Below are 16415 nucleotides of genomic sequence, written 5' to 3' on the forward strand. Positions count from 1 at the left end.
TTCGAGCAATTTAAAGTGAGGGTAATTAAATTTCCTGATGATCTATTGTCAATAATGTTGCGATTATCTTAAGGGGCCAATTTAGTTTAGAAAGTTAGAAAAATATGATTTTTGAGAATTTTTAAAATACAAATAAGACGGCTAATCTTCTCAAAATAGTGCAATTTAATGAGTATTGAAAGAAATATAAAAGAATTTTTCATTAAAAAATAATGCTTTTAACAGGCAAATATTATTGAGCAACCGTCGTAACTCGCCAGAGAAGATATATCTTTATCGGCAAGCTCAACTTTTGTCTAAAACAAAAAATTAAATGGATTTTTAATTTTCATGAAATTTTGTCATATGAACCAAAAAAAAAATGATAAAAATATATAGAAATTAAAATTCTATAGGATTGAAAAGAAAATTATAATTTTCATGAAAAATTTTTAACTTTTCTTATCAGAAAACATGGCTTAAATTGATCTTTTATCAATATTCCTGGTTCTTCGAGAATGATTGGTTATTATTTAAGTAAAAATGTTTGGATAAAGTCAATAAGTCAAATAGTTTATTTTTTATCGTGTACGTAAATTTGAAAAAATATTAAAAATACAATTTTCCAAAAAATGGGTTTAAAATTTTAGTTTGAAAAATTGATATTTATTGATAATTTATAATGGTCAGTGGTTAATTTGCTATACCAGCATCATAGAAGAATACAACAATTAATATATATACAGTATTAAACCACCAAATTAAAAAGAAATTGAATTAAATGCAAACTAATTGAAATAATTCAAATCTAATAAAAATAAAAGACGCTATTTATGTATCAATATCGGAAAATAACTTATTATCGGTTTTTGCTATTACAAATTAAAATTACTTTGAGAAATTTGTACATCAGTGAAACGTATTTGTAGAATTATGGCACTAACGGAAACTAAAAACAGATAATTATATTTAGTAAACTGAAATATAAATCTTATGATGCACACAAGTTATGGAAGTGAGAATTTATTAAAATGGCATCAGCGATTTGGACTTAGCGTGAGTAATTTAAAAAAATTAAAATCATATGAAATGGTCGATGGTGTGAAACTACACACAATCAATTCCTATATAAATTGCGAAATATATCTTAAGAGAAAATTTGTCAACAATCATACAGATGAACGGACAGTCTAAAGAACGAAAAATTTGGCTTAGTGTACTCGAACATATGATAGCGTAAAATATTTTGTTATATTTATAAATGATCACACAAGATATACGGAAATTTTTACAGACATTTGTTAAATATTATCAAGGAATCAAGAGTTTGGAGCAATTAAACTTGTGTAAACGGAATAAATATATCATAGATGAAATTTATTATATAGAACACGAATATGTCCTTCCTTGAATACAATTCACCGGCTAATGACCGAGACAATAGGATACACATTGTATAGTAATTGTTTTAAACAAGAAGTTTAGTATAAATTTTAGCTACTGGTCACACATCCATTCGTACACGGATGCATACGCAACATAAGTACAATAAATTCATACCAATCATATTTGTTATTTTTTTTTGTTTTCCTATTGTTCATATAGAGTAGTGGTTCAACCTGAAACAAAAAGTTATGTTAGATAAGTAAGAAACGGAAAATAGACAGTAAGACAATATTACCACATTTAATAAAGACAACGAAACGAAGAAAAAGTTTCTCTCACACTAAGTTTCTAGGACTAGTTGTGTGTATGTATGTATGATATAAGCCTATCGATAGTTAGACAAGGGATTGAAGTTTCTAGAGTTAGATAGCTGTATGTATGCGTGCATGAGATAAGTCGAACAAAAAAATGAAAAATTCTAGTATTATTAGTATTAGTTAGTTGTGTGCGTGTGTATATGAGACAAGTTGGTTGGCAGTCGAACAGAACATGGTCTGTCCTTTGTGAGGTACGTTGTTTATGAGAGAAAGAGAAGGAGTGAGATGGAAATGCAATGTGAGTGATATAGACAATGAAATAAGGAATAGGATAAGGAGCGATAAGAATTACCGAATTTGTATACACGAATGTAAGTGGAGATGAGAAATGCTACGGAGTGTACGTGAAAAAAGAACAACGGAGAGACAATTTTGAGTAGAACAAGCTAGGAGTATCGCGGACGATCTTGAGGAGATCTAGCGAGAAATAATGACGAAGATCCTGAGTGTATCAGGTCTTAAGTAGACCAAGTGAGGAATATCGACAAGGTCCTAAGTGGAACAGATCTTGAGTAACGAAGAGTAACGAGAAGAGTAACACAGAGTAAAGAATAACAATTAAAGCTTTGAGCAAGTCAGAGTAAGAAAGAGAGAAAAGTTGTAATATCTTAAGTTGTAAGATCTTAATTATAGTATGGAATGACTTGTTACAATTTAGATTATGCTGGATACCTCCGATTGAGACATACCCAGAGATGTTGGTACGATTCAGTTGTCTTACTGGACACTGCGAATGCTTTGATATGACTATTTGATACGTTTGAACTTTTACGACTGTTTGAACTATTGATATATGAATTTTTCTCGAATTATTCGCAAAGGTAATAATAAATTAGGAAAGAAAAGTGGAAAGGGAGCAGTTTAAGTAAAAATTGCTTAGAAAAGCGATACCAAATTAAATAAATAAATAAATTAACTTCAATAAATAAGTAATAGGCAAAGATAAATTTAGAAAAGCCACAAGACAAGAAACAAGATAAAAAAGAAGGCTACGACAGAATTAACAATATGTGAATATTCTTTCAAAGATCTTTTTCTATATAATTGAAAACTTGATAATTTCTAAAAACTATTAAGTGAAATAAAATAGTATGAACCATAACGGCTTCATTTCTGTGATAACTGCTTAAAAAGTAGAAACTATAAGTAGAAACTCTACAAGAAATACATGTAAGATTAAATGATATAATACATTACGACATTCAAATAAAACAAAATTTGTATCATAGAGAGAAGATAACAAACAAGATAAAAAATCGATGTCTTTGGTAATTATATACAACAATCAGGAAACATCAGAATTTAAGGCAATCTACAATGAGATATATGAGCAATATGAAAATACTTATAACGAAACAAGCAGGTCAGGACAACTGTATCTCATTTTTTTGAAATACATTGTTATAATTTCAATCCGTGAAGCATTCTTTATTGCGCATCGACCTCACGAATCATAAAAGATCCTTCAAAGAAATCGCATTCTCCCATTAATTTGCGAGAACGCGGCGAGCGATATTTTATTGAAACTTCAACGGTTTCCGAGCCTAGTTCCTCCATCCTTATTCATCGCGACCAATGGATTGATAATTCTAGGAAAAGATGGGAATATTCTCCGTGCAAATCGACTGTCATCGCTGACCACGATATGAGAAATGCGTAACGTGCTTTCGTAGTTGTAAACGTACAATGCAATAATTGTCGTGTCAGGATCGTAATTTAGTATTTCGTTTTGTTAAATCTACATTTTTCATCTCTTTATATCCAATGGTATCCTGTCTTATCATCAGGAATTGATCACAGAAATTTATTCAGTTCAGTTAAAAGTACGCCGCCGTTGCTTCGTTATCATTACGAGTTGGGGAAATTCCCTACAATCTCAACTTGACGACAAGATTGAGTATTGGCAAAATCATATGATCGATCAGTCACGGAAGCAAAGTCCGAGCTCATTTTATAGCAACGCCCTCTACTAAATTTTTAGGTACCACGAATTGATTAAATTGTTGTGCATATCTTTTTCACGATGAACAATAAAGAAGAACAAAAAGCTCCCTTCACATAATATCTGCGCAGCGATTTGTTAATTTCGTTTTATTAATAATAACGGATATTAATGACCGAAAAAGCCCTAATACAATCTATGCTTTTGTCCACAGTTATAGTTTTGTAATAATATCATAATAACTATAATACTTTGTAATCACTACGTAATCATTATAATTACTATAATGTAAATAAGATTAAGAGAATTAATATCGAAGAGAATTGATTTAAATATAATTACTAATACATATTTAGTAACTATACTAATAAATATAATTACTAAATACGTATTCAGCTTTCTATTACATAATCTTGCTTTATCTATTTAGAATCTCGAAACCTATTTTTACTAATAAATTCGATTGTTCGTGTTATTCATTCGATAAATGTAACTACTGGGTATTTATTAAGATCGCTAGATAATAAAGAATTTTTATTAAAAATTTACTTATAAAAATAAATGCTACCTCATACTTCTACAAAAAATTATTGTTACAAAGAAGATAGCATGTTGGTATTTAATGTACATGATGACACAGAAAAATAAAAGTGGATCTTGGACATAGCATATAGACGGAAAATTTTCCAGGAGTTTCGTTAATAGAAATATAAAATAGTGGAAATTTATTGAAGTTAAGAAATCAACAAACTATTGAAGTGCTTGGAAAGGAATCTAGAGATTAGTATTCTATATGAAGTACTGTAGGTACCAAAGTTGAGAAGAAATCTATTCTTTAAAAAAGTAATAATAAGAAAAGATTATAATATTGTTAAGGTCACTGATCCGTTAATTTACAAAAAAAAACTGTACGTGTTACTTTAAAGAATAATGATTTATAAAAACTTAGAATGAAAAGTAACAATAATATCTAAAGAAATACAAAATATATGTAAAAATAGCGTTTGCAAGCATTTAATTATATGTAATTGCAAAACATTTCTGATATTAATAATTTCAAATATGAGGCAAATAAACAAACACGGTTACATTCCCATAAATCAAATAGCAGGCAGCTGCTAAATGACTTAATATACATAATATTTGCGGACCAATGTAGTGCTAGACGTGAGATACTTTGTGTTATTTAAAAATCCTGCATATAGTCATGGATATGACTATATTATAAGAAATAAAAGTGGTCTTTGATTGTTTTGAGAAATATGACACCATAATTAAGAATAAATGCATACATAATGCTTATATTTTGCACATTGACAATGATTGTGAATATGTAAACAACAGTTTGAAAGACTTACTTGATCGTGAAGAAATAAGTCATAAGTCTAAGCATTGCTCCATACACTTCAGAGAGAAATCCGCACGATAGCAGAATTATCTATAGCTATTCTATTAACTAAACATTTGCAAAAAATTTTCTTTGCCAATGCTTTCTATAATACTATAGTTGTTCCATATACTTGTCCTGCAGTACGTACATTTAAGAACAAATATACATATGTCTAACGTGCGACCAATTGCAATCTTACCAATTTAAAAGTTGTTCGATTGATAAAAATGTTTTGATTAAAAATGCTTTTAAAGTAAAGCTTTGAGTAAAAAGAATGTAATTTTGTATTGTCTTAGAGAAATCTGTCAAAGTTATGTGTATGTACTACATATATGCGGTACCGAAAAATTTCTTAGCATTTTATGCGCGAAATGTGAACGAATCTGTATTTATATGTGCGTCATTCCTCGTTGCATCATCGCGTAATAATTCGATCAAGAATTTTGCTAAGCTTTGTTTCAGTGTTAGTATGTAGGTATGCATATGAGCGAAAGTGAGATTTTTATTCTGTTATTAGAAAGAAAGAACAAAAGAACCTGAGTATAATGATCAATACAAAGTCGTTCGTGAAAAGATTTAAGATGTAAGCTGTAAGCTAAGAACAGTTTTTTCGTTGCCACCTTTGTATTCATTTTTGTAATTTTTCTGTCATGTTAATAAATCTTCTTAATGTTCGACCACATATATATGTAATACATGTATATGTATATATTTTACGTCAAATTTAAAACAGAGGCATATGGTATATGTTTATATACCATACCTTTTTTTTGAATAACGATGCTAGTATATCCTATGAGTAAAAATAAGAGAAAAAAATTATTTAAACATAGATTCTGTTCTTTTACATTGTAAACATAGTAGTGTATTGTAAATATTCCATTATTATTTCGTATTTTTAATATAATATTTTAACAAAGATTCGCATTTGTAAATTTTATAATATCTTCTATTATGTTAGATGTAATACATAAATATAATAAAATGCTCTAAATAGATTTTCCAAACATTTCTCTTCTGGTATACGTACCTTATGTAGTTGAATTCTTATTATATTATGAGCTCTTGTATGGCTAATAGAATGCAGAATATTAGATCAGTTCGTTCCGTCTTTTCAAAGATGGTAGTGATATAATGTGGCTGATTATCAGCAAAGTATTTCCATTTCCAAGTTGAATGTTGTCATTAATAACTTAAATATCATCTTCCTCATTCACCAACAATTTGTTGTTTGCTTCAAAATTAGATTGAAGATCTGAATAATTAACATCATCTATTTTTGTATCAATATGCGATAAATTATCTAAAATGTTTTCCACTTCTTTATTATTTAATCTTCTTTTATTAACCATCCTTATTTTTATTATTTAAAGAAATTATTAACGCTAAATTGTTTCAGAGACAAAAAGCTTCCAATTTTCAATTCATTAAAATTTACGCTTATATATTTCGTTGACATCTATCCCTGCTGACTACGCGATCCCATTTTTATGGAATAATCCTGCTTTTCATTATCTTTTATCATCAATTCTAACACGCATCGAGAATCTATCAAATTTATGTAAATTTATTGAAATTTCTGGAAAAATAGCTCATAAAGTGGATTTTTTTTTGTTTCCGAAAAAGTTTGAACATTTCTACTTACAAGATCATAATATGTTGATACATTAAAAGATACATGAAAGAAGTTCTTAATATCTCAAGTACTATTTATACTATCAAAAAGTGCATGAGTCAATTGGATTTACATTGACTGGATAAAGGTTAAAAGAATAAATTTTATGTTTTGGATTTTTAATATCTATAGGAATGATTCTGAGTAATATATAGATTCAAATAATTTGCCATCTAGCGGAGCAATGTTACGGTCAGTGTTAATGCGCAAATTTGTGTTCAGATACGCGTGCAAACTTGCCAAATATATTTTGTATATTCTTATGTAATATATAGAATGTTCGTACATTCAGGAACGTCTTTATAATACATTTCAAAACGCGGTCATAAGTTTATAAAAAATTTCGTTCATATTTCTTTTTATGTCAGTTGAAGTTCATTCGTTAATTATTTTCATGATGAGCAAAGGGATGGAAATTGTAAAAAATTTTATAGATATTTTTGCTTATTCTTCTTTTTTAGGCAAGGGTGACAAACTATCATATTTTCGTTAGACATTTAATCTCAGTTTACAAAAGTTTTAATTTTTTTTAAGAATAGTTAACAGTATTTTTGTTTGTTACAATATCTCGCCGATAATACAATAAATTGTGATATATCGTAGTGTACGAAATACATACTGGAATCTATATAACGAAAAACATACTGAATTTTAATTGAAAAAACGCAGCGTCTTTTTCCTTTTATTTTCTTCTTTCAAAATCAATGTAAGGAGAACGCAAGATATATTTATTAATTCTTGTTAATGCTGTTCGTTTGTTTACCGTTTCATAAATTTGTTCTATTTATATACTGTAAATCGTTCCCCGTGTATTTCGATCTTTTTTTTCTTCTTTTAGTCGAACGAGGTAGCCGTATCGCCATTTCTCTTCCCTGTCAAGAGTGCATTTTTAATTATTTTTTTTACGACATAATAACTATATACAGAATTATTCTAATAATAAAAGAGTTTCTTCATTAATTTCGATATATATAATACAATGTTTTTTCTCTAGAAATGTCTTCATTGTTGGCAAAACGTTTTAATGAGTGATCACTAGTTTCGAGATACCATTTCTTTTTTATTCTCTCCAAAGATGAAAGCTAAAAAATTGATTAATCGTGTACACGTGAGTTTGTTTTTATAAAATTCACGGCAACTCGTCGTCAATAAACAAAAAGATAAATAAAAGAAGTGAGAGAGAAGAATTAGAAGTGCGACAATAAAATATACACACACACAGTTATATGTATATTAGCCCGAGATCATACGATGAAAATTTACCGCGAAGACATGTTATATTAAATTATCACTTAGTGGAATTCTATTCGTTGATGAGATTCTTTTGAGTTTTGCACTAACAACGTAATTATTAGTATGAAAAATTGTGTACCGCGCCAGTGATCATTCACGAAACGTGTGTGATTACAAAAAATTCACCTTTCACTTTTCCCCCGAATGTCGCAAATTCGTGTTTTTTTCTTCTTCTTCCACCCAAAGAAATCATTCACAATATAAAATTGTTTCCTCACATAGATGCATCCCCTCTGACTATTCTCTCACCCTTTAATATGGCGAGTTTACGGTTGTAAAAAAGATAAAAATAAGAATAAAACATAATAATAAAAAAAACGGAGAGTTCATTTAAATTGCCTACATCCGCGACGTACGGCGGAGTTTTTTTGGTAAAAATCTCAGGGTGTATCTTCGAATCGCACAGCAAGCACGAACATTCTTCGGTTGTTTATTTGTTTTTTTCTTCTTTTTTTTTATGTTTCTATGCATTTCGCAAAAAAGAACTCGACATGTCTTGAGTGCTCTCCTCCTTTTCTTCCTTCCGTAAACATATTTAGGAAAATATGCAGACTCCAAATGTCAGCAGCTGTCGATCTCTTAACACACACCTTTTTTCCGTCACCTTAAATTATTATTTATCCTTATTGTTTGTTATTTGTGTTATCGATATTAACCATTAATAGTAAGATATAATACAACAAACACGATCGACCGTCCGTCCGCATAATGGACGACGATGGCGAGTTTTATCTCTTTTTGTAATCCGCAATCGAAATTCATTATTAATTACCACGAGTACATACCTTATTCGTTCTGCAAACAATAACGGAATTATTAATAGACGAAATAGTGTCCTGAAATTCTTACAGTTTTCTTTGTTTTTGTCTTCTTCTCTTTTTTCTTAGCATTATTTACAAGCAATTCATGGCCGATTTGAAAACGCAACTACTAAACGATGAGGTATCGTGTGTAAAAGCCTGCGAAATTTAAATCCATCTAAACTACAATAAAAAGGGCTTGAAAATTGACGAATAATTCAAATTACTATGAGAATAGTTTGACAGAAATGGTAAATAAAAGAGCATCGCATTTATCGAGTTGCAATATCAATTTGCAGAAGAATATGAATTTTCAATTTCAGCATTTTGTATAATACGAAATCTGAAGAAAGAGAGAAGCGATGAGTGCTCGAGAATGCTTTTTATCAAAGTACATATGTATGCATTTACGTCGATTGAAAAAAAAGGAAGGACGAAGCTGATTATCAGAACTGAATGTACGCATCTTATTTACTTGCGTATAAAATTAATATCGATAATGTTTTTCGAATTAAACACTATTGATTTGTTTTGTGTCGATTGAATGCTCGAATGAATTCGTAACTTCTGGATCGTTGCATATCAACATCGAGAGAATTTAGTTCTTTTTTTCTTTTATTTTCGTCTTTCCTTTTTTTTCTTTTTTATCGCTTAAAAACTCTGTCACTGTTTCTCTCTTTTCTTTCGATTTATTATTTTTCCTAGACGAATATTTCTGTGAAGGCTCAATGCGAGCGTTCTCGACATGAGTTCAACAATTATTTTCAATTTCACTTTTGTACACAAAATACCAACTATCTGTGCTGGAAAATGCACATACTACTTGTTGTACCGCGTCCAAATAATAATATTAATAATATAATAATAATAATAATATATATACATATACATATATATCTATATGTCTATATGTATACGTATAATATTTATATATGTATATGATTTGCATTAGAGCTTTGTTATCTAAAAAGTAGTATTTATAAGTATGCATCGTTTACAATTGCGTAATTATCGTAGCGTGTTTTAACTGCGAATATCTATATTGCGGTGTGTTTTACAGTATATATATTCTTTTCATTATTTCTTTGTTTATTTTTTTTCATTTTTTCCATTAATATGTACACAAATCGTTCGCTAATCATCAGCCGTATACTATCGAAGTCAGTTCATTCATCCTCATCTCTCTTCGTCGATTATCCGCGAGCGGGTATGCAAAAAGCAGGAGAAAATGATAATAGTACAACAGGCCAAACGCACAGCAGGCATGAAGTTTTTTTCTCCAAATTTTGTTCCCCGCAATTTTGCATCTAAAATTATAATATCTTGTTCATCGATCATCTTCTCTTTTTCACATTTTTTCTATCTTTTAACACACACTCTCATATAACCTTACATATACCTTCATACATCACACATGCAATAAGAACATATACATGCATATATACATACATGCATACATATATACATGCATACACACACACACACACGCACACACACACACACAGACAAGATAATCACATCGCTTGCGGCATATCATTTGAAACATTCACGTTACGACCCACACATTCGTATGCTACATATATTTTATTCTCTCAAACAATCCGCAGTGGATATTTTGTTTGACTACACGGTAGTCACACTGCTCAACCAATGGAACGAGAGAGGTTCTTGTTCTTGTTGTACACTTTTTATTTTCTTCGTTCCGTTTATTCTTGCTTAATTATTATTCCTCGTTCGCTCATCATCGTTTCTTTATCACGTGCGTCTTCGTGATGCCCTTGGAAGTTTATATTATATCGGTACCTCCGATGCAACTCGAAGTTGACGAATGTAATATATCGAACTGTTGAGTTTACCAATAGGTGTAAAAAGAGAATAATCAATGCTTCGATCTTCTCATGCCATTGGACGCGATCGTCAAAACTAGATTATACAGGATGAGAAAAATTCTTTTCTCCTTATACCTCTTTTCTTTTTCTTTCTTTTTTTTTCAAGCTCATCGTCACGATCTTCTTTTATTCTCACAATCTTTTCGTTTGATTGTAGTGATTAAATACATTAAGAGAATGTTTAATACGGTCTCATCAATCATCAATAATCAAAATTAGATATATTTCATGTCTTCTATCATTTTCTTTTTTGTCTTCCTTAATTCGTTTTTTGTTCTTCCTCATATATTTTATAACGTAAATATAAAACCCGTAATTTTGGGTTAAAGTGGAAAGAGTCAAAAATTTACAAGCGGAGTTATAAGCTGAAAATTATAAACGAAATGCGAGAGTTTCTCTAATCTTTTTCTAAGTTCACCCATTATATTTTTTTTTCTTTTTTTACTTCATTCGACTTTTCTTATTTTTTCTTTTAAATTACAATCAGAAATCAAGAATTCCAGTTCATCTTGGCGATTTCGCTCAGCCAATTTTTCATTTATTTTTTCTTTTTTGATCCTCTCTTAAAAACTTTTTGATTAGATAATCTTTAAACAACAAAGATGCTTCTGTCTTATATACATATATGTGTGCATATACATCATGTACGTTGACGTATTACCTTCTTTTCTCTTTTTTATTATATTCTTTTTGCAAATAAAATTGTGTGATCGAAAATAATACCATAATGATAAAAATGGCAATAATAATAATAATAATAATAATAATAATAATAATAATAATATTAATAATATTAATAATAATAATAATAATAATAATAATAATAATAATAATAATAATAATAATAATAATAATATTAATATTAATAATAATAATAATAATAATAATAATAATAATAATAATAATAATTTCTCAGTGACGCTATCATCAACTATAAATAATAGTTGAGAAGTATAGCTTGACCAAGAAAGTCTGCTATATATTCTCAAAAAAACCAAACTGAGCTTGTGATAAAAATAAGAATAATAATAAGTAACAATACTAAAATAATAATAATAATAATAAATCACTAACGTACATATGTATATTCCTATACAGAGTAGAATTGCACAATATGCATCGTTTAAACAGAGAACATTATTTATATTTAGTCGTTAGCGTTTGGTCTTCAAGCCCTATGAGAAAAATAATACCTGGCAGTAAAGGAAAGGTGTTTTTTCTTTCTTAATTGTGTTTTTTTCTTTGTTTTCTTTTTTTTCTTCGTCGATCGAATATTCTTATCGATTGTCATAGTTTCTTGAAATATGAACGATATCTGTTTATTTATTTATTTATTTTTGTTATATTTATTTATATTATGTAAAAAAGGAAGTAGCGCATAATTAATAGATCAATGGAGAAATAAAAATATTTTGTCAAAGAATAGAAAAATTGAAAGACTATGAAGATGAAAAGATTAATTCTTTTAAGGAAAGTAACTAAATTCGGTAGAATTAAACTATTATGTGGATGATGATGCCAGGTGACAAAATTGATTGGCATAGATAATTTTTTTTTCGTATATGTGTAAGGATTCGTCCGCATATACGTTCGTGTAACGTTCGTGTAACGAAAAATGTTCGTAACTACTTAATTATCCTTCACCTACGTGCTTTAATATTATATATATATATATATATATATATATATATATATATATTAATATCTTATTATTATATATATATATATCTTAAAATTTCGCGTTCGTCATCGTTTAAAATATTACATCGACTAATGAAAAATTATAAAACAATTACGTACCATTAAAAATTCGTGATTAAAAACGTTTTGAAAATGAATTATACAATTGCGTTGTGAAATTAACGAGAAGAATACTATACGAGAGAAGGTAGAAGAGCATAAGAACAAGGGAAAGAAGGCATATTTAAAAAAAAATAAAATAAAAGTTTAAAAAAATATAAAATAATGAGCGTAGATGCGAACGTTCCCTAAGAAAAAATGTAGTATTTCGGCGAGTGATCCCCCAAAATTTATTTTCTTTAAATTAGGCAAACCACCCTATCACAATCTTCATAGCGTTGCGAGAACGCTAAACAAAGCATAGTTGACATTGCGAGTCATGGATCGCCGGATGATGAGAACAATATGAAGATAACAATGATGACGACGACGACGACGATGGTTGTTGCGAATAATAGATAAACGATGCGCGAATGAACAATAACCGGCGACACGATTTAGCAACGTCAAAGTATTTTTCTTCCTTTTTCATCATCTTCAATCACTGGTAGATTATGGCGTATTCCGCTATTTAATTACGCAACCCAGACGCAAACTCGATTTATCCAACTTCAACACGTGGCCACCACACTGCACCTTCACTTACTACACCTGCACCACACTGCATCACCTCTACACATTGCAATTGTCATGGTCTATGGAATCTACAAATGAAATTAGTCTTATAATATTGCACTAATATTGAATTAATAATGATCGAAAAGAAAGGTGTCAATTACTTGGTTTCATTTAGTTTTATTTACCTGGTAAGGTGTCGACTGTCTTCGTGTACAGCCATCTCGGAACTCTTGAATTCGTTCAATTCCTTCCTAATTGCTGCTTTATCCTTTGGAGTCAATCGTGTCCATGGCTTATCGGCTCTCCTATCGTAGTCGTGAGCTTGCGTAACTTCGATGTAATCGTTGAATCTGATGATCTATAAAACAGACAAAGTATCTTACTTTTTACGCTATCAAATCGAAAATCATTTTTTTTTATTTATTTATTTTATTTACGTAAATCTAAGATATTCATTTTCTTATAATAATCATATTACTGATTTGGACAAATTGTTAAATATATACGAAAGATAAATGAAATTAGTTAATTAACCTCTATACTCATTACTTCTCATAATTTCTCCAGATGCTCCAAGATTATAGAGCAAATAAGATATGATCTATGACGATATACAACGTTTCTCTATTTAATTGTTCATCCTTTAAATACCTTCTTTTCCTTAAGTTCTTCGACGGTTGGTCGGAAACTAAGCTTTCTTAAAAGATATCGTTTTTTCTCTTCCTTTTGCTTCTTCTCCTCGGCAGGACTTTGTTCTAAAAAAAATATAATACATAATTATTAATCATATTTATTATATTTATAAGAATTAATTTCTTGAGTATATTTGACGAGTTAGATTCGTCATGCATTTTTTGTGCTAAAGTGCAAAATAATGAAAATAACTCTTCTATAGATCGAAATAATATTTATCAAATTTAAATTTGCAAGTATTTGTCCGGTATAAAGTTATTTGATGAAGTTATTATCAGTTGAAACACAATAAATCAGCGAGCTGGTGACCCGTGGATCACTCTGTGTTCCGTGAGAAAAATCTCAGTAAAGTTTTGTAAATTATTAAAAAAAAGAGAGATTTCAAATCTTTGCAAAACAGAAAAAACATCTTAAAATCTTGAAATTAGATAAATAGAATATTGTTATTTATCTATATTTCATTTTCCAATGAAATCTCAAAATATGTAAGAAATTTAATTATCTACTTATGTAATAACATTATAAATAATAATATAATATAAGTAATAACATTATAAAAACAAACTTGACATAAACAAATTATCATTTTAAAAGTACTAGCAAATTTTACATTAGTTTTAAATAAAATTATACTTTTTAATTTGGATTTTGTGTTTTGTTGTGCTACTATAGATTGATTAGAGTTAAGTATAAAATTTATTATTTTTTTTTAATTACTCATTATCAGCTCAAATATTTGATCCGCGACTGATAAGTACACAATTTTTTATTTAATTTAGGAAAAGATGTGACATCGTTGCAGTAAGCAGTCACAATATTTCGGTGTATCTTGGATCCACGTGGAAAATTTCTGCAAGTCGCTATCCAAGGAATTAAAATGTAATTATAAATGAAGAAACTTACTTTTTAAAATATTTCGTTCCTCTAATTCCTCTTGAGTAGGACGCATACTCAGTCGCCTGAAATACAAATGATTTTATATCACAATTTTTCAACTATCAATATTTAATGTATACATAACTATAGAAAAGAAAAAACAAAAAGAAGGAAAGAATCATTTTACCTGATAAGCCGAGCACCAATAGCCTCCTTCGTTTCTTGCCTTTCATTGTCTGTTTGTAACTGAAGAATATTTCTATTGATGAGCTCCTGTCTATCAGGCCTGAGGGCTAGTTTTAACGAAAGTGATTCTTTGCGTGCGATTTTAGCTGCCAGTCGAGCTGCAAGAAGAAACAGTTTTCTATTATTTTTGAATGTTTCGAACTATCCTCCTTTTATTTGCTTTCGCCTCCACCTCCAATTTTCTTTTCTATTTCGTTCCTTAACCTTGGTTTACCGGCGAGAAATTAAAAGACCATTGAAGAAAAGAAGTTTTGTTGTTGATCAATTCGATTGAAACACATGTAAGCGATAAAGTCGAGGCGATCCAAATCGACAACATTCTTTCATCGCTTCAAACAATGTGATAAGAAATAAAACAAGAAAAAGGAAGAGAAAGATAAAAGAGCGTTAAAAAAAGACAGACGGAGGCAAGTATCTAAAAAATCAGAGACAACAATAGTACAAACATCGAGAAGATATTAAAGTTTGCCAGCTATCTTCAAGGTTTATGTAACTTTACGTAGTGGCGACGTAATACGTTTGCTTACGCTCGCGCGAAAATATAATTAGTTTTGTCGACGAAGGCTGATTTGAAATTGTGCGGAACTTGTTTCGCTCGTTTTGCAAATTTATTATATATAGGGTGACTCAGAATAAGTAGAATATTTTAGGGGTAAGTTTTACAAATTTAAACAATAAAACAGCTCATATAAACATATATCCTATATGATTTTGTTCTTAAGTTTATAGCGGATTTAATTTTCAACAAACTCTATATGCTTATTTGTATAAGAGATGTTCTAAATGACCTCATATCTGACTAAAAACCTGCAGATGTCTTACCAATGACTATTTTAATCTCTCCATGTATCCAGAAGCTAAAAACAGTTCAATTTGTTGACGAAGATGTTACGACCATTTAACGAAAGAATTATTGCAATACAAATTTCGCTATAATTCGAAAACAAAATTAATTAGGACATATGTTTATATGAACTTTTTTATTGTTTTGATGTGCTAAAGTCCCCCACCCTACAATATTTCCCATTTATTTCGGGACACGCTATATATAGGTATACATCTATATTTGGCATGAAAAATTTATGTTATAAAGAATTATAATAATCGATCGAGAGTTCTATGAATGACTTAATTCAGTTGTTTTATGAGAAGAATGATCTTTTTTTTTACTTTGTGACTAATTTGTGGCTACATGATTATCTAGTTTTTTATCGTACGAAGGATCATGAATTTTATTAGTGATATTTATATTATTTTATTGTCTCTTATTGTCAGTCATTATTTCGAAATATTATGTTGTAATCTTTTTAAATTGTGCGCTTTTAATATAGCACCAAATTTAACACTAAATTTACAGACATTATTTATATATGTACTTTTACTGAAACCAATACATAAACATGTGATTTTTATTATTATAACATTAATTCATATTATTACATCAATTAAAATTAAGATAAATTACTATAAATAATATCTTTATTTCTATATCTTTAAGTATGAAATATCCA

At 29.1% G+C, this 16415-nt stretch overlaps 1 protein-coding gene across 1 annotated transcript in view; it reads right to left on the minus strand.

Annotated features, from left to right (window-relative positions):
* Positions 1-12995: 12995 nt before the first annotated feature.
* Positions 12996-16415, minus strand: part of LOC124957993 (phosphatase and actin regulator 2-like) — a 119364-nt gene continuing 115944 nt past the window's right edge. Inside the window, exons 11-15 of the mRNA XM_047515647.1 lie at positions 14846-15002; positions 14686-14741; positions 13741-13844; positions 13275-13447; positions 12996-13175 (exon numbers count right to left, since the gene is read on the minus strand). Coding sequence (XP_047371603.1) covers positions 13160-13175; positions 13275-13447; positions 13741-13844; positions 14686-14741; positions 14846-15002 — 506 coding nt within the window. The 3' untranslated portion in view covers positions 12996-13159. The remainder of the gene's footprint in view (positions 13176-13274; positions 13448-13740; positions 13845-14685; positions 14742-14845; positions 15003-16415) is intronic.

Source organism: Vespa velutina, chromosome 2, assembly GCF_912470025.1.
Source record: "Vespa velutina chromosome 2, iVesVel2.1, whole genome shotgun sequence".
Taxonomy (NCBI): domain Eukaryota; kingdom Metazoa; phylum Arthropoda; class Insecta; order Hymenoptera; family Vespidae; genus Vespa; species Vespa velutina.